The following is a 23,383-nucleotide window of genomic DNA, read 5'->3' as shown; positions in this document are numbered from 1 at the left end:
GTTTGTGTGTCCTAGTAACATGATGTTTCTTAGAACATATTATGCTCAGGTCTTTTTCCTATAAGTCAGGGCATAGTAGGCCATGGCTGATCAGTTTGATCAAAATCCATAGTTCTGTTTCAGTTCAGGCAAAACCCAAGCAGTGATTTCATGAATAAATGAGCATATGATAAAATACAATATTCTGTGAGAATATACTGATGGATCAAAAGTAGCTCAAGATTTTATTTCAGATGTTGCTATTTACTTCTATGATAACAGACTCAAGGAGGAAACCCTGTGAGCTGCTGCAGTCTTGATACTGACCTTAGTGAAGCTGTGAATCCAACAGCTTCTATGAATCAGCCGAGCAGAGCTAGGTCTTTTGGCTAAACAGGCGGAGGATGGCTAGGGTACATTTTTGCAAACACTATTTTCTATATTTCTGCTATTCTATGTTTACTAGCTGCACTAAATAAATAAGAAATGGGATGACATTTTCCTTAGCAGCAAGAACAAGCTATGAGATGTGAATAAGTACTCAATGACGGCACAGCCACAGGTCAACGAGTGATTTCCTTCCGGAGGTTGTCATACACACTCCCAAAACAAAGACACCAGGAAAATAAGTAACGACTGACCTCTTGTTGCTGGAAGACGTCTGTGTATTTGCCCAGGCCCAGTTTGCTGAAAAGCTCTGGGAGGTCAGAGCCTTTAAAAGAGCTGCTCAGGTTACAGCCATTGCTTCCTGTCAGCGAGGAAATGCAGTCCATGTAATTGCTACTGCTGAGATAGTGTTCCGCTGAAAGGCAAAGGAAAGACAGGCTGGAAGTGTAAATGCCCAGAGAGAACATGGTTTAATTAAAAGTTTTAATCACCCAAATATTTCAGATTTCATTGTTCAGCTGAACAGAGCAGTAGCTGCAGCAGTACAGCAATCCTTTACTGAAATATTGGCTTTTCATTAAGGAAATGCTGGTTATTGCTTTCAGGGAGGCTCTTGCTATTTAAAAGTTACACTTGGGAGGCAGCAATTCAGCAGCAGTGCCTCTGTAGTTAATAATCATTCATCATATTCTCCCTGAGCATTCAGAAGCATTTGCTCTTTATAATTGATTTGGTGGTGAATTAAATGAGGAGTTGGAAGGAAGACACAATAAAGCGTGGGATGTTATTACAAGTCCAGGTGCTTTTGGATGGCAGGTGCCCTCTCTATCCTTGCTTATGCTCTCTTTTGGTCAGAAACTGTAGGATGTTGCAACATATAAATCTCATTCCCTAGGAAAATAAAACTGTACAGCAAGTTCACTAAATAACACTTCTAAAATCAGGAGTGATAAGAATGATGCTGAATTTGCTGGGTTTAAATTATGACAGAAAATAACTGGTCTCTTGGGGAAAATTCTAGCAGTAATGCACAGGTTCGCCTTCCCTCCACAGATGATTTGGTGGGCAAAGTTTCAATACATTGTCTGTGGTTCTCAGACCAGGTGACAAACAAGGCTAGGCAATGGACCATGGAACCATGTCAGGTGCTTCACCAGACAGTGCCCGCCTGCCTGACCAACAGCTGGCTCTTGCTGAGTGGGAAAGATGTTCTTACCACTACCAATGTAGCTTCAGGAAGGATTCCTAAAAGATGAACGATGAAGAAGACACTCCCTAAGCTAATCTGATCCATCTAATCTACTCTAGGGATCTGTGCATCCGTCAGACCCAAGCATCTTGTTTTGTGCTGTTTTTGGTGCCATCAGTCACTCTCGCCAGTTGTTTTCATCTTCCAACTGAGATGCCCTTTATATATCTCAAGTGAAAGGGATTTCCTGATAAGTCGTCTTTTTCTCTTAAAAATAGAGATTTTCTCTCTTGTAGGGAGAATGTGTAGGGAAAAGGCCCAAAACAAAACCCGGAATCCCACTATTAAAAGGTGAAGCAGAAAATATTGAGTGACCAGTGAGGCGCTGGGTCAAAGGTGACACAAAGCTGAATGCCATGAGCACATCCAAGTGACCACTGGACTTGAGAACATGGAAGTCACTGGCAGGCTGATCATATCATCTATTATTGTGCAAATAATAAACTTACTTTTCAGACAGTAAAAGGGAAACTACTGAAAACTACACTTGAGCAACGGGTAATAAACAGGGATGCCCAGGGAAAGGGAAGTTTGTAGATCTTAACAAAAGAGTTAAGAAAAATTATCTAAAGCTGTGCTGTTTAGTATGATAACATTTGCAACATGTAATTATTGAGCACCTGAAAGAAGACTCATGGGAATTGAGATGTTCTACGACACATTGGACACTTTAAAGATTTTGCATAAATAAAGGTAAGGTAACTTTGGCTTAAGAGAACTATTTGTGCCTCTGTTGGGCTAAACAGTAAAAACTTAAAGAATGGATATTAAAAATAAAATATTCTGTTAAGTGCTCATAATGGCCCGTAACTTTTCTTACATTACCTTATCTACTAGTTTCTACATCCTTTTCAAAACTTCTCCCACTCTTAAAACATTTGACAAAGGCCAAATAACTGGATTTCTTAATCATTCCTCTTTATTAGTGACTCCACCATCATAATTCCAAACTTCAATTCAACCACACAGTATAGTCAATTTTAATTTTTTAATATAAAACAAAAGAAAGTAGATTAAAATTAAAAAAGAAAAGCACAAAACTAACTCCACTGGTTATAGACTGAACATCATTTACACCCCTAGATTTATACCTGGCACCAGCCTGCCTCTTGGCCCAATCAGACTGTCAGAGGAGGAGGATCCTGCCAGTAACTATCAGGAAGCCTCCAAGTTGCTATGGACAGTGCACTTGGGAATGAAAGAATTGATCCCGCTTTCTTATTTAGTCTTGGCCAATGACATGATTGGTCTTTTCAAATCTGAGACTCCTGACAGTGCAGTTGACTTGACTGATGGTAACAACTGGCCAGAACTAAGTGTCTATGGAGCTCATCTAGTTTGCCTTTCTTCAAGTAGTCTCCAAATAACTCCAAGCTACATGTTTCAGAATTCCAAAATTTTTCAAAATCCCAGAAAAAAAGGATGTGATGACTATGTGAATTCTTGTCTGTTTACCTATTTATACATCCCAGAACTACAGGCTTTATTGCAGACAAAGCATGGACTCATCCTGGACCTTGGCCGTATTTGCTCAGACAGAACACCCATGCTTTAAAGTGAGATTACTGCTGTTTTACTAAGGCTAGTTCAGCTACATCTTGTCAATTTAAAAAACCAAATCATGCTCTTCACCTTCAAGAGCTACACTGGTCAGTCTTTTTTTTTTTTTTCAATTATGTAAATGCTAATTTGATAAGATTTCTCTCAAATGTTTTCTTATTTATTTTTTCCTCCTAATCTGGATGTTTCTGTATTATTCATTCCACAAACATTTACTGAGCACCTTCTAGGTGACAGACAATCCTGGTAGGCATTTGAGAAAAAATAACAAGACACAGCCTTACAGAATGCCTGGCACACGGGGCACTTACTAAATATTTATTGAATAAAATGGTCTCTGACTTGCAGGGCTCAAATTCTATAGGGAGAGAGAGAGAGAAAGATAAATAAATCATGTACTTCAGGATAACAAGTACTAGAGTGGAAAGGCGTACAAAATGCAGTGAGAGAACCAAATGACCTGTTTCACTGGGAGACACAGAGAAAGCTGCACAGAGGAGGTGGCCCCTGGATTACAGCAAGCACTTGATGTCTCTGGAACCAGTTCAACATCACCGCAAGCCAAATAAGCACATTCTAAGCTGATTATGCTTAAAAGTATGAAAAAAGTCAAAGCTCACTTGATTTGTTTTGTTTACGCTTGGGGCTGCTAGCAGAAGCCGCAAATTCACTGTGACTTGCAGGTCCTATTCCATTTCGGTCTCTCCAGTTGTCAGATTCGCTTCCGCTTCCCAAGTGCTCACGACTGTTGGACCGTGAGAGGGACACTGATGAGCTCTGTAAATAGTTAAATCCAGGTTAGGAAATTCTTAATAAAGTGGGTTTCTCATGGTGGAAGGAGAAACGAACCCAAGTTATACCATCACTGTTTACTTCTTTTGCCAAGGCTGCATGATGGTTCTCAAGAAGAGACTGGGTTTCCTTTCCATAGTTTTTATCCTCTGGCAACCAGTGACACAGGTACTATAAAAGGTAAAATATTTTTCCCTCCTTATGGGGACCAGTGCAAAGAATTCCCTATAAAGGGGATTTTATAATTTTGTAATTCAAAAAGTGATTCAAGACACTCTTCTCTACTTTTAGGAAACATAAAGCAAATCTTCCATCTAGTATAGCAGAGTTCTTTGCCTTTTTTTTTTTTCCCCACACAAGGAGGATAAATGAGCTGAGGATCAAGTAGATCCAATGCTTTGAGGAGAATCAAGCTCCTAGACCAACAGTCAGAGGTTGGATATGGGTCTGGAATTCCCTGTGTTACTCTCGCCCAAACAAGTAAGGGTCTCTCACCAACAAAGTAATATCTGGAATAATTTATCTTTTAAAATTCTTCAAAGTTATGAAAATGATAATTTAAAACAGTTCAAACTTTGCACGAGATTTGTATTTATTCAGTCCTTTAATTATTTACCCATTCTCTTTCCTACATCTTTGGGACATCTTTGCTGACTTTTAGGAAGAGATATAGACAATTTAAGGCTCCTGAAACCCCAAACTGGAATCACCAGTGAAAGTATCTTTTATACTTCAACCAAGAAAAATCCTATGCAGAAAGAAAAAAAAAACATGATTGAACCTGACAGTTACCAGAAACATTAATAATGAAATGGTGAATGGTACTTGCATATTACAAATGTTGGACTCTAAGCACTTTTTGAGTTATGTAACCACATCTAAGATCTGGACTGTCTTTATTCACATAGCTACAAGAAATGGTTAAACATGGTGGTTTCTGGAAACATTAAATAAAACATAATCTTGTGATTTACTAGTTAGTTGTCTACTAACTAATCTAAAATATCTACAAAGAGCAGCTCTCTTCCATTCTTAGATTTATAAAGATTTAAAAGAATCAGGCACTCTCATTACTTAGTGCTGAAGAAGTTGAAAACCATCTTTGATTTCCAATGCAAGTTTTTATTTGCTTCAAAAGATAGTGACCAGAGAATCACAGGCTTTGGGACAGGAGTCCCCTGTGTTTCTCCTTTGCTAGCAAAGCAATAAACCTTCTTTTTCCCTTTTCTAAAATAAAAAAAAAAAGGTTGCTAATGCTTTTAAGTATGGGTGGCAAAAAAAAATTCCAAACCTCTTTGTATCTTTGTTGATGGCACAGAGAAGGTTCAGATCAAAACAGCCTTTTGTTTGACTTTTGGTGTCCCAATATAACATCAAGTGATTAGAATCATATTTTTGTGTCTTAGAGGAAATCAAAAAGCTTTAAAGTGCCTGCTTCTTATCTAAAGGAGCTCTTTGGAATGAACTGATTTCTTGGTAGCTGCCTGAAAACTGGAAAAAATTGCTCAAGTCTAGCTTCACAATAATACTGAATACAAAACTCAAAGTATCAAATTCTTGCCTCAAGCAAACTTTCTGGAGCAGGGAATCCTTGGTCTCTGGAACACAGAGCAAACAGCTCTTATCTATCAGGATCTATCGGCCAAACATGCTTCTGCTTGTAGATCAACATTCTACTTGTTCATTTGGTTTTACCTTTTTTTTTTTTTTTTTTTTGGAAAAAGATTAAGGGCTCTTTCCAAAGGAAAGTGGAGGTATTTCTAGTCACTCTACAATTTAAAATGATCAATGCTGAAAGCATAGCTGTGGTCTTAATAAAAACTGTTCTCTCTACTGTTCCCAGGTCCTTGCCCACATCCCAGTCCACTGAAGCAATCCTTACTTCTCTGATTTTAATCCTTCCCTTATGGCAGAACAAAGGGAATGCACACACATGCAGGTAGCAACCACTGTAGAAAATCAGATGATGCCATGTGAGGGCTCCTGTCCCTTCATTTCAGTAGCTGAGAGATGCATTAAGGGAAAGTCCAAGGCCCCAGAAAAATCTAGAATATCATTCTTAAAGAAAGCTGGATGCTTCAGCAGCATTTATAGGGGCAGTGAAAAGCAGCAGCTTACATGGTGAATGCCCATGCTCCAATCCAGCTGGTCACTGCTGCCCTCCCCTCCCCCACCTCAGTGTGAATGGACACCAGCAGGCTTGTGAAGCAGGGTAGCGCAAGATAGGCTGAGCAAGAAAAGCCACCTGAAGGGGTTCAGTCACAGAGACAGGGTCCCCACACCTCTCTGCCCATAGCAAGCGGTCTATCTGACCTTGGGTAAAGACTGTAGCAGAAGTCTTTCAGGTTCCTATGCCCATTTTTCCATTGCCCCTCCCTTTAGTGTTGCATCCCCTTATTGCAGTGCTTCTGGAGGGTCATCAGAATCGTCCTAGGGTCTTGCTGGAAACACAGAAAATAGGTTGCCACTCACTCCCTACCTGCTGAGTGAGATCCTAGAGGAAGAAAGTGAGCTTTTTCTATCTAGCTCACTAAATAATTCTTATGCCTGTATATTGTGGCAACATGTTTCTACATCACTTACATGTCACCTTTGGATATGTGTCTTTGGTGTTAAATCAGTATTAGATGTGAATTTTGTAAAACGAACTCAAGTTCTTTTTCTGACATTTACTGACATAACTTTGAGGAAGACCTTATCCACTCTGGGCTAGTCTTTCCCCACTGGGAGATTGTCAGGACTGAATGAACAGTGGATGGAAACCATTTAAAACCACACAGAATAAAATAAAAGTGATTTAAGATAATTATTAACAATACATTAAAGGTGCACATAATACTCTGAGGCATTCCTTTGGATGCAAAACGCACGAGTGGCTTGAATGTGAGGAATTAGTTCCACCAGTGAACATTCATATACACAATCTCATCTCCCAGCAGTCTGTTGGTTGGCTCTGGAATAATTTTTTCACTAAAAACTTACTGTGCACCATGCTAAGCATAGCAGGGCCCTCTCTAATATCCTCCTCAGTACACTCAAATGAGAAAACAAGCTCGGAGAAGTGAAATCACTCACCAAAACTATATAATCTGGTCCACGGTAGTTAAGGGACCCTACTGCCCCTGCACCTGACCACTATATAGCAGAAATGATCATCCTTTTCAACTTGTAATACTGTTGGTTTTAGAAGAACTGAATGCACATTTCTAAAGTCAAATATTTCATCTCTGAAACTACAGAAACACAATCATCAACTTAGCACTTCACTCTGCCAAGGCAAAGGTGTGTGGAGTGGACAACCATAGGGTGCACCAGTTCGAAGTCTAAGGATTAGCACAGCAGTTTTAAGGCTTCTGGTAACAAAAGGAGATGTTTATTTTTTCTCGGCTCTAATGGCAGCAAGAGGAGTACCTCCCACAGCCTCGCAATTTTTCATAATGGTTCCTACATTCTCACTGCTGAAGGTCACCTCAGTCTTTAAATACAGTCCTCCATGTGGCTACTGCAGCGCTAACAATGAAGTTCACAGGAAACAATTCTTTTTAGAATTTCAATAGTATTTTCTTTTTGACTTACTCAAAGAGAAAAATAATAAAACAGCATGTTTGCTTTTTTTGCCTTTCGCCAACAGTCTAATTTATTACAAAGAAAACGGGTGGAGAAAAGAAGGGCAATCTACAAGTGCTAGTTATTAGACTAACAATTATGAAACCGTTAACCAGTATTTGTTTTTCCTTGTGCAGTGCTCCAGCTGAACACCATGTTTCTTGGATTAATCATTTTCATCCATGTTTGGGTTTGTAGCCCCCCAGTATCATGTGTGTATTGTGGGGGCTCACTCTCCAGCCCCACCCCCATGCCCAAAGCCTCATGCCAAAACCTGACACTCGTAAATGGAAAAGGCCTGCGTAGTGAGTCACATGAAGCCTGGCTGAGGAGTATGGAACTCTGGACCCTCCTCCACATGCTAGGAATGCCAGCTTCCCGGTCTCACCCGGAGTAGTGCAGCCAACATCTGGGAAACATAAAAATTTTGGAGCTCTTGTTTGAGATATTTCCTGCTGTGTTCTTGGCTCATCTGAACAGAGAATTTTTAACTCATATCTGAAAACCTGTTTTGGTTGAATATTTGCCTTTTCCCCCTATGGTGGCCTTGCTAGTGATACTCTTAGACAAAAGGCCTCTTTATACATTTTTATGGAATATTACATCTGCCCTTTACTTCATCTTAGTCCTACGGTCACTTATGATACCTCTCCCCCAACAAAAACACACTTAACCAAATTTACATCTCCATTAATAGAGTATCAACAACTTTGAGAGAAGGCAGATAAAAACCATAATATGTAAAAACGCATCAATTTTATAACAATACATTTATAAGAGTAGAAATAAAAACACATGACCATTAATATTTTTTCCTGATGTCTATAAAGAACCTGGGGAGGGGAGGACCAACCCCTTCTGCTGAGATCAGACAGGCACAATGGGCAGAGCTTGACTACAGACCTCATACGTGGTCGTCATTGTGGGCTTATAGGACACGTGGTTGGCTCTTCTCAGCTCCTTGATAGTTTCAGCCGGCATGGATTTAGAAAACCCTAGGCCACTCCAGGTATTTGTAGGTGTTCTGACCTCTGTCACCACTGGTTTCTTTAACATAGCTTTAGAAAACAGAATATAAGACAAATTCTCAGTGAGGTTTCTTTTTTTTTTTTTTTTTTTTTTGTGGTGCTGGGGATTGAACCCAGGGTCTTGTGCATACAAGGCAAGCACTCTACCAACTGAGCTATATCCCCAGCCCTAGTTTAATGTATTTCTTAAATAAAATATGAATGTTGAGCTTTGTTTCTTTGATATGTTGAAGGAATGATAACTGAACGTTTTTTTTCTTTTTTAACATTTTTTACTTGTAGCTGTAGATGGATACAATATCTTTATTTCATTTTCACGTGGTGCTGAGGTTTGAACCCAGCGCTTCCTGTGTGCTAGGCAAGGACTCTACCACTGAGCCACAACCCCAGTCCCTGAATGTTTATTTCTTAACAAAAATATAAATGCCTAAAATACCCTAATAAAACATAACACCCAAAGTTATGATAAATGAAAAAGGGGGGGGGCTACACAACTTCTAATGATGAAATGGTAATATATTCAAGAAAATATATTCAAGTTCAACAGAATTTAAACAACTTGAACCCAAACATTTTGGGTTTCTTTTTATGAGTGACCAGTTTCTCAATTCACCATGAATTTTGAAAAACCATTTACTAAGCATACTAAAAAACAAAGTACAAATCATTAGTACATCACTTACCTTTGGTTGCTAATAGCTTCTTTTGTTCATAATCAAATGCCTAAAAATGAAGCAGAGAAAATGTTTTTATTACCAATTTCTCCAAATGCCGTGCAAACACTCCATGGATACATAGCAAAGGTTTTGACTATATCCCCTAAAACATATGCTAAGCTCTGCACCATGGGATGACAGAAATCCAATGCAGGCATGATAAATCTAAACATGCTTTTCAAAACTAACTAGTTAGAGTAACAAATTACCATTTTTTACTTGAAGTCATAGCAGTGACAGAGGTAGAATTTTTCATTGAAAAAGAAAAAAATCCTTTTCACTAAGAATATCTAGCACACCAGGACCACTATATGCTAAACTATCATGAATAACCTAATATCAATTTTGCTAAGTTTCAGATTAACACATTACCAGAACACTATCAGGTACCTACTGTCCTCCTTTCTGTTTCAAAATCCCCTCTTCATCTAGGTAAGTATGATCTGAGGTGGTGTGATGTCAATACAACTTAAGAAGTTATTAACCTAAATGGCATAGTCTTTGCTTTTGAAGTGAGGTGAATGAAAATGGTCTATAACCATTACAGTCTATAATGTTAATATATCACATTAACTAATTTAACCTAGTTACTGTTTTGGTTCTTTGTTTTGTTTTGGGGGTGCAAGACTAGGAAGGTTCCATACATGAACTCCACTAACATTGAATGAGTCACTGTGATGGAGTCAGATCTATGCAGAGACCAAGACAGGTCTTTCTAAGGACAGTAGTACAGATAGAGGTACATCTCAAATGCTAACCTAGTTTTCTCAATTCTCCGAATTAGGAACTTGCTAAGACTTGATTTACAGGTTCTCAAAGGCCCACCATCAGAAAGATCAAGAACCAAATGGCAGGAGCACTTTGACTCTTCTCCCAGGAAGACTGGGTCATGGTAGGTGTCCATGTAATTCACGGTCTGAACCAGGATGCTTCTGAGAGTGAAATGTGCTATGAACAATATTGAGGCCAGGGTGATTGCGGTCAACAGGCTATTCCAAACAAACAGTATGAAGGTGTTGGAATTTTAAGAAGATGACAATAAATCAGGAGAGGCAGATTTTTAGATAATACTATGATGGCATTTTTTAAATGCTAGTTCTAAAATGGCGCGAGAAGTCTAAAATCACCTTTTAATTATTAATGTCCAAGGGCAAGGGGTAGTAAAGACCTAAATTCACTTGTTCAATGAATACTGAGTATTTAGTGGTTAAAGAGAGTGTCCTGAGCTTTATAGAAGAATAATGAATCCAAAATTACCCATAGCCTCAATGACCTACAGTCTTAGGAGGGTTGAGTAAGAGGAATAACTGTAAAAAAATTGGAAAGTACGGTAAGTGTGAAGAGAGTAGTTGGGAGATGGATATATCTTTAGTCTCAGAGAACAGGGAAGTCTTCGATCTTTCTCCTATCAATGCTGAGTGACTATTATCACTGATTTTCTAGTGATTTGAGAATCAGCTATTCACTAATGGCATAAGTACATCTATTCTATTTAAGTGGAAATGATGTCACCAAGAACAACCCTCTCATTCATTCTAAAAGAAACAGCCATAAAATTGGTCCACTGAGGTATAAAACTGATAACAAAGAAAAACCACAATATAAACAAAAAACACAAAGGAATGATAAAGGGGAATTGATACTTCTCAAATGGGAGAATTTTAATCTAGGCTAACCAAAAATAAATTCACCACACAAAGTGAGGTAAATGTCTTTTTTTTAAAACACTGACACATTATGAAGGCCATGGATTTTATAATACTAGCCACCTACAAATTCATGAAAATGTTCAAATTCAAAGGATTAAAGCAAAAATGAGGAGGATTAAATTAGAGCTCACTCTGGGACACTGTACTGTAACTTAGTTTCATGAATCAATTTCTCTTACATGTATATCTATGGCAGTGTTTCTGTTTCTAGGATTTTGTAAAAAAAAATATTTTCATCTTTTTATGGAGGTGGGGGGATTGAGTGAGACAAATCCCTACTATGAAATGAGTCTACCCAATAACTGATACTGAAAACTAGAATATTTATAGAAATTTTTAAAAGCACACAGGAAAAAAATCATTGTCTTTCATATTATGATCCATATGGAAATCAGATTTCTGAATTTCATGGTCAGTTATCTATTTTGAGTAATTAACTTAAATCTTTGAAAATGAATATAGAGAAAAGTCCTGTTGAGGAAGTTGCTTTAAACATAAAAATCTGTGAACCAGCTGGGTATGGTGGCACACACCTGTAATTCCAGGAAGGCTAAAGCAGGAAATTAGCAAATTCAAAGCCAGCCTCAGCAACTCAGTGAGGCCCTAAGCAATTTACTGAGACCTTGTCTCAAAATAAAAAATAAAAAGGGCTAGGGACATGGTTCAGTGGTTAAGTGCCTGTGGGTTCAATCCCCTGGTACCAAAAGAAAAGTTATGAACCAACACAATCATCAATAATATCAGCATCTTCTTTCAAGGAACTAAAAACTTCACAATAGGCTAGGCATGATGGCACACACCTATAATCCCAGCGGCTTGGGAGGCTGAGGCAGGAGGATCATGAGTTCAAAGCCAACCTCGGCAAAATCGAGGTGCTAAGCAACTCAGTGAGACCCTGTCTCTAAATAAAATACAAAATAGAGCTGGGAATGGGACTCAGTGGTTGAGTGCCCCTGAGTTCAATCCCTGGTACCCAAAATAAAACAAAACAAAATTTTACATTAGTTATTTTCATAACCATCTCAAAATGGCAACAAATTTACCATCTCTATTTTCACAGATGGAAGAATATTGGATCTGTGTATCCAAAACAATGTCATCATATGGTAATATTTGAAAATACATCTCTTGCATTCATCTAAATTTTTTTTCCAGAACACAGATGAATGATGTTATTTGCATAAGGCGCAGTGACACACATCATTTTATGCCATTTTAATATTATATATATTTTTTAAAGAGAGAGTAAGTGAGAGAGAGAGAAAGAGAGAGAGAGAGAATTTTTTAATATTTATTTTTTAGTTTTCGGCAGACACAACATCTTTGTTTGTATGTGGTGCTGAGGATCCAACCCGGGCCGCACGCATGCCAGGTGAGCGCGCTACCGCTTGAGCCACATCCCCAGCCCCAATATTATATTTTTAATATCATATTTTAAAGAATTCTTCTCACTTAAGCTAAATCCTGTTTCATGTTTAATGTTAATAGTAAAACCAATTCCTACGTATCAGACATATATTTAAATTTCACTTTGACCAGAGCAGAGAAGAAAAAGCCAATTTCTGTACTACTCACTGCTAAACACATGAAGAATTCATGCCCTCACCTGAGCACCCTACATTTGAATGACTTTTCTGCTTTTCTCCATTACCTGCATGTTGATATATGATGGACGTGGGGCAAGGCGGGCCCTTTCAGAGTTTTGCTGGGCAGCTGCTGCCCTCTCTGCTGCGCGTTCACTTCCTGGAGCCTTCTTATCAGCTACAGGGCTTTCTGCAGTACTCAGTTCCGGGTCTGAGAGCAACCTGTCAGTGCTGCTGTGAAAAAGAGTTTGGAATTTAGCACTCTACCATACAGACAAATGTACTGCAGTACTTCCCAGGTGCCACATTTACTGGGCAAATTTACCTTCATTGATTATTTACACGTATTAACTCAAAAAATCCTCACAAGGATGCTGTGATGTAAGTTCTATTGTCATTCTCATTTAACAGATGAGGGAAGTACCTTGTTCAAGGTCACACCTCCAATGTAAATGGTAGAGTTGGAATATGAATTCGGGCACTCTGACTCTAGAACTAGAGCTTCAAACTGTTTCATAATACACACATTCTATGTCCTATCTATGCTATACAACATATGGTAGAGAGAAAACAGACATAAGACAAGATTTCTCATGTTTACACATCAAGGAGATATCAATGACTCACATGCACAAAGCCTAAACAGAGATGAATAAATCTGACGTCATTCGTGTGTACGGTGCCTATGACACTGGTAACAAATTAGGGTAGCAGATAAATAAGAAATATTTTCCAAAACCTAATTAGGGGTATAGGTAGAGCATGAAAATGCTTCTTATAACGGGCAACAGCTGAAATACAACACATGATAAGGTAGGGTACATGAACCTCAAGTTCAAATCCAAATGCACCATTAGTCTCAAATAAAATAGGGATCAATCAAAGAACCGATTTGCTCATCATGTCTTCATCGTTTTATTCATTCAACTATTCAGTTGTGCCAAGGGAATTCAGAGGGATTCAGAAAGGGTGATTGAAGTTCAAAAGGAAGAACAATGAACTTTGCTCGACAAAAGCTGACAGAAGCTTCACAGAGGACATTTGAATTGGGAATTAAGGGCATTGCAAGGTCACTGGTGTCAAAGGCCAGGAGAAAGCAGCACTGGGAGGGAAGAGCATAAGGAAAGGAAACAGGCACTGCAGACCACAGAGGCTCTGTAAGCCACAATGTGATAAGATCTAGATTAAAAAAAATCACTAGAGCAAAATCAAGGATAGATGAAACTGATGAGAGATGAGTAGAGGGAGACAATTCTGGAGGACGCAGCTTAACCCAGATGGGAGGTGAGAAGAAGGGGCAGAACACAGTGATGAAAGGAATTAACATATGCTTCAACTGCTTCAATCGAAAAAGAAAGCAAAATCGTTTTTCTGACCTATATTGAAGAACATTAACTTGGTTTATTAAAAGAAAAACAGATAAAACATAGTTGGGTAAATTGAGACCAGAGTCCACAGAGTAAAATGGTTTTTAGTAAGAGAGGATGGAAATAAAAACTTTTATGCTAATCTTTGCATAAAAATACCTAAGGAACTAAGGAGGCAGTAGAGGAAATCAATTGGATGGGGATGGGTGGGAGAAGAACAAAAGAAAGAAGATTAAATGGAAAAAAGAAATACAGCAAGGAAAAAGGAAATAGACCAAGGACAAAGGAAATGGAGCAAAGATGGTACACTGGCAACTACGCCATGGTCAGGGAGCTTCACAGTCAACACGATTCATGCATTTGTACTCAATGTGACTTGTCATGATTCATGATACTGTGAAGCACTTATTGAAAAGTTCCATTGATTACCTTGGACAAGGGGAGCCATGGCTTAAGAAAGAACTCCCTACTGAAAGGGAGTTAGGAAAACCTCTAACAGCAAAAATCAAGGAAAAAAAAAAAAACTGTCCCACGTGATTACTAAAAAGCAGAAAGACTGTTAGTTTCTGAGTAATATAGGTGGTTTAGAGGACATATATACACCCAACATAGGCAAGCATAAAAATTCACAGATATTACCCTTTAAAATTCCAAGGGATATGACTTAGGGTGGCAGAGCACTTGACTAGCATGCACAAGGCCCAGGGTTCAAACCCCAGTGCTCCCCCCCACACCAAAAAAAAAAAATTGAAATGATTATTATGAAGAGCAATGAAAAAGGACCTTACCTGACCTGAACCAGAGTGCTAACCATCAAGTTTAAAACAAGTTTAGTCTGCTATATATTATCTTCCACAGAATCAAGGGCTTTTAAGATTAAAATACATACTGTAAGTGTGAGTTTTTCGTTCCTTGCAATAGCTCTACTGTCTGCCTCTTGGCACAGGAAACCTTGGAGTGACCCATCATCTGTTTTAAGTCACCAGCATTTCCAGAATGGGAAGGACTTCGAGGCATGCCTACTTCAACAAAAGCATCATTACAACCTGCAGGGGAGAAGAAAAAAGTGAAAAATCTAAACAACATCAAATTACAGCTCCCTATTATCTGCAATAGGGAAAAAAATTAGAACCCAGTTCTACAGAGACATTGTTAGCCTGATAAAGACATAAAGGTTCTCAGCTGAATAGAGGATGCCTCAACAGATTCAGGCTTCACAAAAACTCAATTTAAAAATATTTTTAAAAGAGTGTTAGCAGGGTAAGGGAGCTACAAGAAGACACTCCAACTTGAGGGAGATATACTTCTATAAAAGTGTTTAGTTTGTTGATGCTTTCTTGTTACACAGGTAAATTAACTTAGGAAGGTCCAATGTAATGGGAAAGTGATATTTCTGTGGAAAGTGGTTTTCTGTAAACTTCTCACCATGCTCATTGGCAATTCGTTCAAGATATTCCTTCTGCACATAGCTAAGGTGAATCACAGTTGGTTAGCAAAACCAACTCTAAATCACTGCAGACTCTTCACAATCCCCTTTATCAGAGTAACAACCCTGCCTGACATTCAGGAGAAAAGTTACAGTTCCTAACCTTCTGAAGGATTTGATTTTGGAGAAGCCTGCTCAGACCCAGTTGTCTGGATAGATGGATCGCCATGATTCCCACTCAGCACTTTTTCTCCAAGTGATGAAGTTGATATTGCACCATATTTTATATTTGGAGACTGAAATAATAGAAAATAATATATAGATAAGGTCATGAATTTACAATTTAAAATTCATTTTAGGTAAAGATTAAAGCATGTTACAAGCAGCTTTTCTCTTAAAACAGTGCAGATGATACCACTGCAGCAGAAGGGCATTACCTGTGCATGTCCATTTAAAGAAGCGGTGATTTTTTTGCCTTCTGTCTGCATACTGTTGATATGAACATCAACAGGAGTCAAGCCAGGAGGGGGTGATGGAGCTGTGTGCCCATAGGTGGGCACTCCAGACAATAAAATATTGGTTAATGTGGCTTGCGCGGTAGATGGGATCATAAGGTGTGGTATGGCAGAGAAACCTATGGTAACATTTCATGAAGACAGATTTTAGACAAGAAAAAAATTCACGAACTAATGCTATTTTCAGTAACAATGATTAAATATTTTTTTGCTGACAATTTAGAAGATAATTCTATTTTAATCTCTCTATAGATTTAACATTACTATGAAAACATACAAGAATGTTAAAGTGAAGCAACACCTTTCAGAATGTTTATTCCAAGCCGCTCTCTATACAAATGAGGAAATAAGGGAGCACAAAGCATGTTTTCCGATCACCACATTGTCAGCCTGGCCGTGCCTTGGTCACTGCTCCCTGAACATTAAGCCCTTTTCCCTAATTTGCTTATCCCATTTGAAAATTACATTTTATTTTTATGAAAAACTCATTGCTTTGTTGTGTTTCATTTGAACTAATTTACACATCAGGGAATTCCTGTTTTGTTGGAGTGGAGTCTGAACCATAGTTTTTCCCTACAGAAACTGAATCATTTGTAAATTTTATTTCAAAACTGATAACACTTAAGAATACATGATTATACTTGTATGATACCCACCTGTGGCACTTGAAGTATTAGCAAGTGGGGGTGCCCATAACGTGGGGCTGGGCGTGCCAGAACTTGGACTTTGCAAGGGACTGACTGAGCTATTAAGAGCATTCAGGAGTGAGTTTGGGTTTGTTGAAGTGTTTAGCGATAAGGTGGTTGGCCCCAGAAGACCTGCAATAAATGAATGTGAAGTTAATACACATGAATTCAAGATTTCCCAATAAAGATAGCACCCATGTTGCCATCTGGAATGCACGTCAATATGATCTGATATTTTCTAAATGCAAAATATGGGTGATGGATTTTCTTTCAAATATCTACATGAAATATTTCTTTACACAGCTCCAACACAGAAACCGGCTAACCCACAAATAGACGCTGGCAGAAGAAGGAAGACAGCAGTCAGGGTCACTGAGCACCACCAGGGGCTTTCCATTTTTATCAGCCAGTGAGGATGAACAAGGGGGGATGCACTTTTATTTCTCTGCATACCTCACTTGTCATCTGCTTCCAAACAAATGCTTTTCAAAGCACTCATAGTTAGCAGTAACTGGGGAAAGGTTTCCTGTGGTAGAATGGGTCCACTTGGCACCTCTGTAGACAGGCAGAGAGCTATCTGAACAGTTCTTATATGTATGTCAGACATATACATGACCATGCCTTCTTTCAGTGTCGTCCCAATAACGAAACCTTTCCTTAGAAATTTTGTTTTTGTTTTAAGAATTTGATACTTGATTAAATAAATGAGATTTTGCTTCTGTTATCTGAAATGTGTTCGAAAATAAAATATGCATTTGTGTACATTTCTAGGAACACATATAAAGCAGAAGTATTACAGAATGGGTGTAGCCAGCCATGAATACATTTTTAAAATTCAGTAACTCTGTTCTTTGCTCCCCTTCTCACTAGTGCAGGATAAATTTGGTTCCTGCTAAGTTACCTGACTGGCATTTCCTGGTTCATAGGCATTGCTATGTTATTATGACTGTTCAGGTCCCTGTGGAAGGAATAACTTTGGCAGGTGAGAGACAAAGGGAAAAAAACCTTCTTTATTTTTAATGGTGTCTAAGAATGGTTCCTTGGATTCATAATCATATTATTATCAGATTACATTTTTTAAATGCAAAAACAAGTATTAAAAAAATATTTTAAAGATTGCTGAGAATGTTTTTTCTGCCTCAAATCAGCACTGAATGGAATGATTTACTAAGGCTACTGTACTAGCTTTTCATATAAAGACAACTGGGAAATGTGCAAGAAAGCAGTGAACCTAGCATGACTATAATGGAGCAAATGAAGTCAGCCTGTAAGATTGCAATCCACAGATGAGGCCATAAATACCACTATGACGATTAGGGGGCTCACCCTGCTTTCTTAATGAACCAAAGCACCAACAGAGATTGTTCATTTCCTTTTCTATTGCTTGCTGTAGATACAGGCCCATTTGCATCCCTTGGTGGCTAGGCTCCCTTTGTGTCTGGCTTGGCAGGCCTAACTACTGTGGGTACAGCTCTGATTGTTTTCTCCTTCCACTTTCCCCACCTCTCATACAGATTTGCAATTATTTTTTTCAAAAGCAAACTGGATAATCTTTATCTCTAGGGACTGATGGCAATATTACAGATGCAAGAGAGAACAAACACATAAATTATAGTGAGCCTGCTCACTTCAATCTCAATAGCATTCTTAATTTAGAAGAACAAATAGTCACTGAAAATAAAAGTCAGACCTTGATTATTTATGCCAACACAGGGAGAATCTGAGTAACCACAATCCACAGATCCTACCAATAACAACAACAAAAACCCCCAAAACAGACCGATTTGAGTTTTGTTACTTTTTACCTGATCTTAGGGCCTAAAGAAGAAGAAATTAAAAACAGCATTTTAATGTAAACCCAAATGGTAGAAAGAAAAGGAACCAGATAAGCATTTCCCCAGTGACTGAGAAGCACTGTAATAATAAATTTTATACCTAGTCCAGTGAGTCCGAGGCCTGCTGAAGCTAAGATATCCAGGCTGGGACATGCCAGGCCGGCAGGGCAGGATGCTGGGGATGAACTGGTTGCTATGGTAACCCCACTGCTTTCAAGTCCGAGGAGACATTTCCTTGCTTCATACATATTTAAGGCATTTCGCTCAACACTTTTCACAATCACAGACTATGAAAACACATAATGGGGGGAAAAAAAGTGACATGCAAGAAGTCTACAATGAATGGGGGAAGGGAAGGTGGAAAGTGGGTATGCTAATAATTCCACTCAGGGGATATGTTAACGCCACTTTAAAATCAACTGCAAATCCTAAACACTCATTTCTTAACTTTGGTAAAGCTGAAAATGTTAGTTACCCTGTATTGCATGTGTCCTGTGTTCCAGGCACTGAGGGAAGCTGCACAAATGTTCCAGTTCTCACCAAAACCTTATGAGGTGGGATCATTGTTCACATTCAGTGAGTTAAGTGAATTGGTGAAGGTCATGGCACAGCTGCAGAGGACAGCAAGAGGACTGGAACTCCAGACCCTCTGCACAGCCTCTCTTCTTTACCTTAACGCTCTCCCGGCTTTACCTTATCTTTACAAACCAAGTCCAACTTGTCACAACATACAGACTGCATAGTCAATTATGTCTGATATTTATAGTGGATGAGTTGACTGACCTTGAGGTACCACTCCCCCTCACTGAGCTCATGGTAAAAGAAAATTACAAATCTTTCCTCCCCCTCAATGGACTCATCTAGAAAACTGGAAATGTGAACCCAAAGGGGAAAGGTTCCGATGGAGAGTAAAGAAAATTTGTGGCTGAGAAAGTAGTTAAAGCAGTAGTTGGAGTCAGGCCAGGCAAGTGAAATTAAATGGCCAGGGGATGCTGTAAGGTTTCCAAGTTCTGATTGGCAATCTATTTTTCCCTGATACCTGCCCATTTCTTCCTGAACTCCTGGAATTCTTGTGCCTGTCCATCTTTATAAGCACACGTCCTTGAATATCTCTTCAAGCCTTTACCTTTTAGTCCTGGTAGCTCTACTAATTCTAGTTAACTCAGATCAGTCAAGCATGAAGCTTCACAACACATAAAATTAATGTCCTGTTATCTAAATGTCAACTCACTATATCAAGTTCACTTAGAATCAGGGCTTTTTCTCTAAAGTTTTCTTTTGAAGAAGGTATGATTATTTTTCTTCAGTTGGATAATAAATATTATAGTATTTATATATACAAAATTACACAATATATATTATATATAAACAATTATACATATATGATAATGTTTACAGTTTAGAAATTAAAAACTGGAAGGCACAACCATTTGGTGTTATCTACTATAGTAAGTTAGGGAACTCAATTCAGTTCAGGAATTAAATATTTTTTCTAAACTTTCCATAAACTTAACACAGTTACATTTTATAAATCCTTTTATCAGGATATTTCTTTAAAATATAGAAAACCAAACTTGATACAGCATCTCTGTATTTAGCACCCTAAATAAAACTTATTTGTTTCTGACTGTTGAAACTGCGCACAGCATTCCTTCCCCTTGTTTCATAATTCCATTCTTCTAGCTCCTAGTCCAAAGGCATCTCATTGTGAATTTGCTGTGACCCTTCCAGGTGATGCTTTGCACTTTAGAAAATCATACATGCACATTCATGCAAGAACCACGTACCATTTAGTACATGCTGTCATGCAATTTATGATTTTCTTTTCAAACAGCATCATTGTATTTGACCTCTGGTGTAAATGTGTTTTCAGTGTGTGGAACTAGAGGTGCAATGCCTGCAAGTAGCAATCAGTATTCTGAGTGTGATCAGGTGTGATCAGGTCTCAAACTGTTCTGCAAATGGCTCTGCTAATTTTCACATTAATGTAGGAACGTTGCTGTTTCCTCACATTCTCACTAGCACGTAAGTGTAACATTTTTTTCATTAAATTTTTACCCTATATGAAATTACAGAGTTTTTGAAACGTCTTAGACAAAAGGTTACAAGAAGGCTAAAGACTCTTGTTAAAGTCTTTATCAAAAAGAATGGCAAGTGTTCTTTAAATCGTTAGGGCTGGCACTGTGGCTGGCATATAATAAATGCTCTTATTTTTTAATTGCTTAGGATATGTACACACACACACACACACATACACACACACACACACACACACACACACACAGTCTAACCAACTATGGCAACTATGGAACGCTTTAAAGTTACCAGATTGCAAGCTAAGGGTTTTCTCTTTCCTTCACATGTATTTATAGAAAAATAATGGTTACAAAAAATGGACTATAAAAACCAACAAATACATAAAGAAAATAATAACCAATAATGGTGTTACAAATCAATATTGTTATCACTACGTAGATAATAACACATATGAGAGTATTAGTTCCATGTAAATTTAAATACACTCTTGTATGCAAAATAAAACTGTACAGAATGACTCCCTGGATCCAGACTGAACCAACCTTGCTAGGCTGCTTTGGCTTTGGTTTAATGCTGATAAAGACATCAAGCTGTTCCATCAACTGAGCAATGAACTGTGGGTCTACTTCAATTTCTTCCTTCATATCAAACATCAGCACAAGAGGAAGACAACCCTAGAAAATATCACAATAGGATGTGTAGGAGTTAATAATTTCAATACCTGATTATTCAACATGCCTACAAATAATACAATATTTTATAGATTTAAAGAATAAACCAAAGTATTAAAGCTAAATTATATATCTTCACATAGTTTGGAGGGCTAGTGTGGGAATAATGTTGAGGGGGAGAAAATTATTTTTTGGATTACAAAATTATATACCTTAAGTTCCTGGTTTGGGTCCTGAATTTTTTTAATTTTTATTTATTTATTTTTACCCACTCTCCACTTTGGAAAATTCCTTCATTCTCTGACTTTAGATTTGTTAGTGGCAGAAATGAGATTCTCAGCCACATCAAGGGTACTAATCTTATGTCTTGGCTTAACAACATAAAAGTAGTGGCTTTTACTGCATCCTGAAAGCTAAGCAAGCACTGGCACTTAAAGAGCCCCACATTTTGAGTCTGGTCTTGCTTGTCCTGCCTCAAAATCTGCCCCTTTCTCCAGGCCAGGGTAGTTTGTCATCATCCCTTCAAGTTTTAGAATCTTAACTCATCAGAGGATGCTTCCTTTTTTTTTCGGGGGGGTAGGGGGTATTGGGGATTGAACTCAGGAGCACTCAACCACTGAGCCCCATCCCCAGCCCTATTTTGTATTTTATTCAGAGACAGGTTCTCACCGAGTTGTTTAGCACCTCACTTTTGTGGAAGCTGGCTTTAAACTTGTAATCCTCCTGCCTCAGCCTCCCAAGCTGCTGGAATCAGAGGCTTCTTTACCAACCAAGTCCTACTTGCCTTCTGCTACTGCTACTTGCCTGTCTCCTTCCTGTAGTGAACTGTAACTGCTATTTCTCCTTCAACAGTTCCCAATTTAGCACTGCAGTTTTATTTAGATTTCTTTTCCTCTGATGCTTTCCTTCTGGACCCTAATCTAAGGAGTTTAGGAACTATGTAACTTTGTTTTCTGATGTGCAGGTTACCATTCAGCGCTCGCCTGCTGGTTACAGGATTTGGTACACATGTACCAACAGAAGCTAATGTTAAACGTAGAGGATTAAAGAAAATTTTTACCACATGCAACTCAGACAGAGCATTAATCTCCAGATTACATAAAGAACTCAAAATACTCAACGCCAAGAAAACAAGTAACCCAATCAATAAATGGGCTAAGGAATTGAATAGACACTTCAAAAAAGAAGAAATACAATCCATCAACAAATATATGAAAAAAATGTTCAACATCTTGAGCAATTAGAAAAATGCAAATCAAAACTACACTGAGACTTCATCTCACTCGAGTCAGAATGGCAATTTTTGAGAAAAAATGTTGGTGAGGATGTGGGTGAAAAGTTTCACTCATACACTGCTGGTGGGTAAAACTGGGGCAAACATTGTGGAGATCAATATGGAGATTCCTTAGAAAACTATCCCATTCCTCAATCTATACCCAAAAGACTTAGAACCAGCATACTGCAGTAACATAGACACATCAATGTTCATAGCAGCTCAGTCACAATAGCCAAATTGTGGAACCAACCTAAATGCCCTTCAACAGATCAACAAAGAAAATGTGGCATATAAACAATGGAATATTACTCAGCCTTAAAGAGGAATGAAATAATGGCATTTGCAGGGTAAATGGATGGAGCTGGAGAATATTATGCTAAGTGAAATAAGCCAGTCCCATAAAATCAAAGGCCAAATATTTTCTCTGATATGCAGATGCTAATTTACAGTAAGATGGAGTTGGGGGTGGCTAGGGAAGAATAGAGGTATTTTGGATTAGGCAGAGGGGAGTAAAGAAAGAGGAGGGTGTATGGGGATAGTAAAGATAGTAGAATGAATTGGACATTATTACTCTATGTGCATATGTGACTGCATGACCAGTGTAATTCCACATCATGTACAACCAGAAGAATGAGAAGTCATACTCCATTTATGTATGATGTGTCAAAATGCATGTATAACTAATTGGAACAAATTTTAAATTTTTGTTCATGGATAAAAGTATTTTTCAGGATGGTACTAAATAAAAAGGTAACTAAAATACAAGTAAACCTTTTTAATTTTTCCCTCTCTTCTTCCAATCTTGTGCAATCATAGGTGTGACTGAAGTATGAAAGTGAATCATAACTGCACTGAATGCTTGAAAACTTTCACTGAACTAAAAAAAAAATCTAGAACTTGAAAAGAAGAAAATTTGAAGAGTAATGATAACAGTGCAGATGTTAACAAGGATAATGTATTC

At 38.2% G+C, this 23,383-nt stretch overlaps 1 protein-coding gene across 2 annotated transcripts in view; it reads right to left on the bottom strand.

Annotated features, from left to right (window-relative positions):
• Nucleotides 1-23,383, bottom strand: part of Bicc1 (BicC family RNA binding protein 1) — a 274,950-nt gene that overhangs the window by 9,489 nt on the left and 242,078 nt on the right. The window contains exons 9-19 of one of the 2 annotated variants that reach the window (XM_076834425.1): nt 21,018-21,149; nt 18,539-18,725; nt 16,574-16,735; nt 15,840-16,036; nt 15,566-15,698; nt 14,866-15,022; nt 12,678-12,843; nt 9,285-9,324; nt 8,477-8,631; nt 3,796-3,952; nt 621-781 (exon numbers count right to left, since the gene is read on the bottom strand). In XM_076834425.1, the coding sequence (XP_076690540.1) occupies nt 621-781; nt 3,796-3,952; nt 8,477-8,631; nt 9,285-9,324; nt 12,678-12,843; nt 14,866-15,022; nt 15,566-15,698; nt 15,840-16,036; nt 16,574-16,735; nt 18,539-18,725; nt 21,018-21,149 (1,647 nt within the window). The remainder of the gene's footprint in view (nt 1-620; nt 782-3,795; nt 3,953-8,476; nt 8,632-9,284; nt 9,325-12,677; nt 12,844-14,865; nt 15,023-15,565; nt 15,699-15,839; nt 16,037-16,573; nt 16,736-18,538; nt 18,726-21,017; nt 21,150-23,383) is intronic. The other variant, XM_076834426.1, reaches the window with a different exon arrangement.

The sequence above is a fragment of the Callospermophilus lateralis genome, chromosome 15 (assembly GCF_048772815.1).
Source record: "Callospermophilus lateralis isolate mCalLat2 chromosome 15, mCalLat2.hap1, whole genome shotgun sequence".
Lineage (NCBI taxonomy): Eukaryota > Metazoa > Chordata > Mammalia > Rodentia > Sciuridae > Callospermophilus > Callospermophilus lateralis.
The sequence above is the reverse complement of the archived record's forward strand: the minus strand, read 5'-3'. Positions and strand labels throughout refer to the sequence as shown.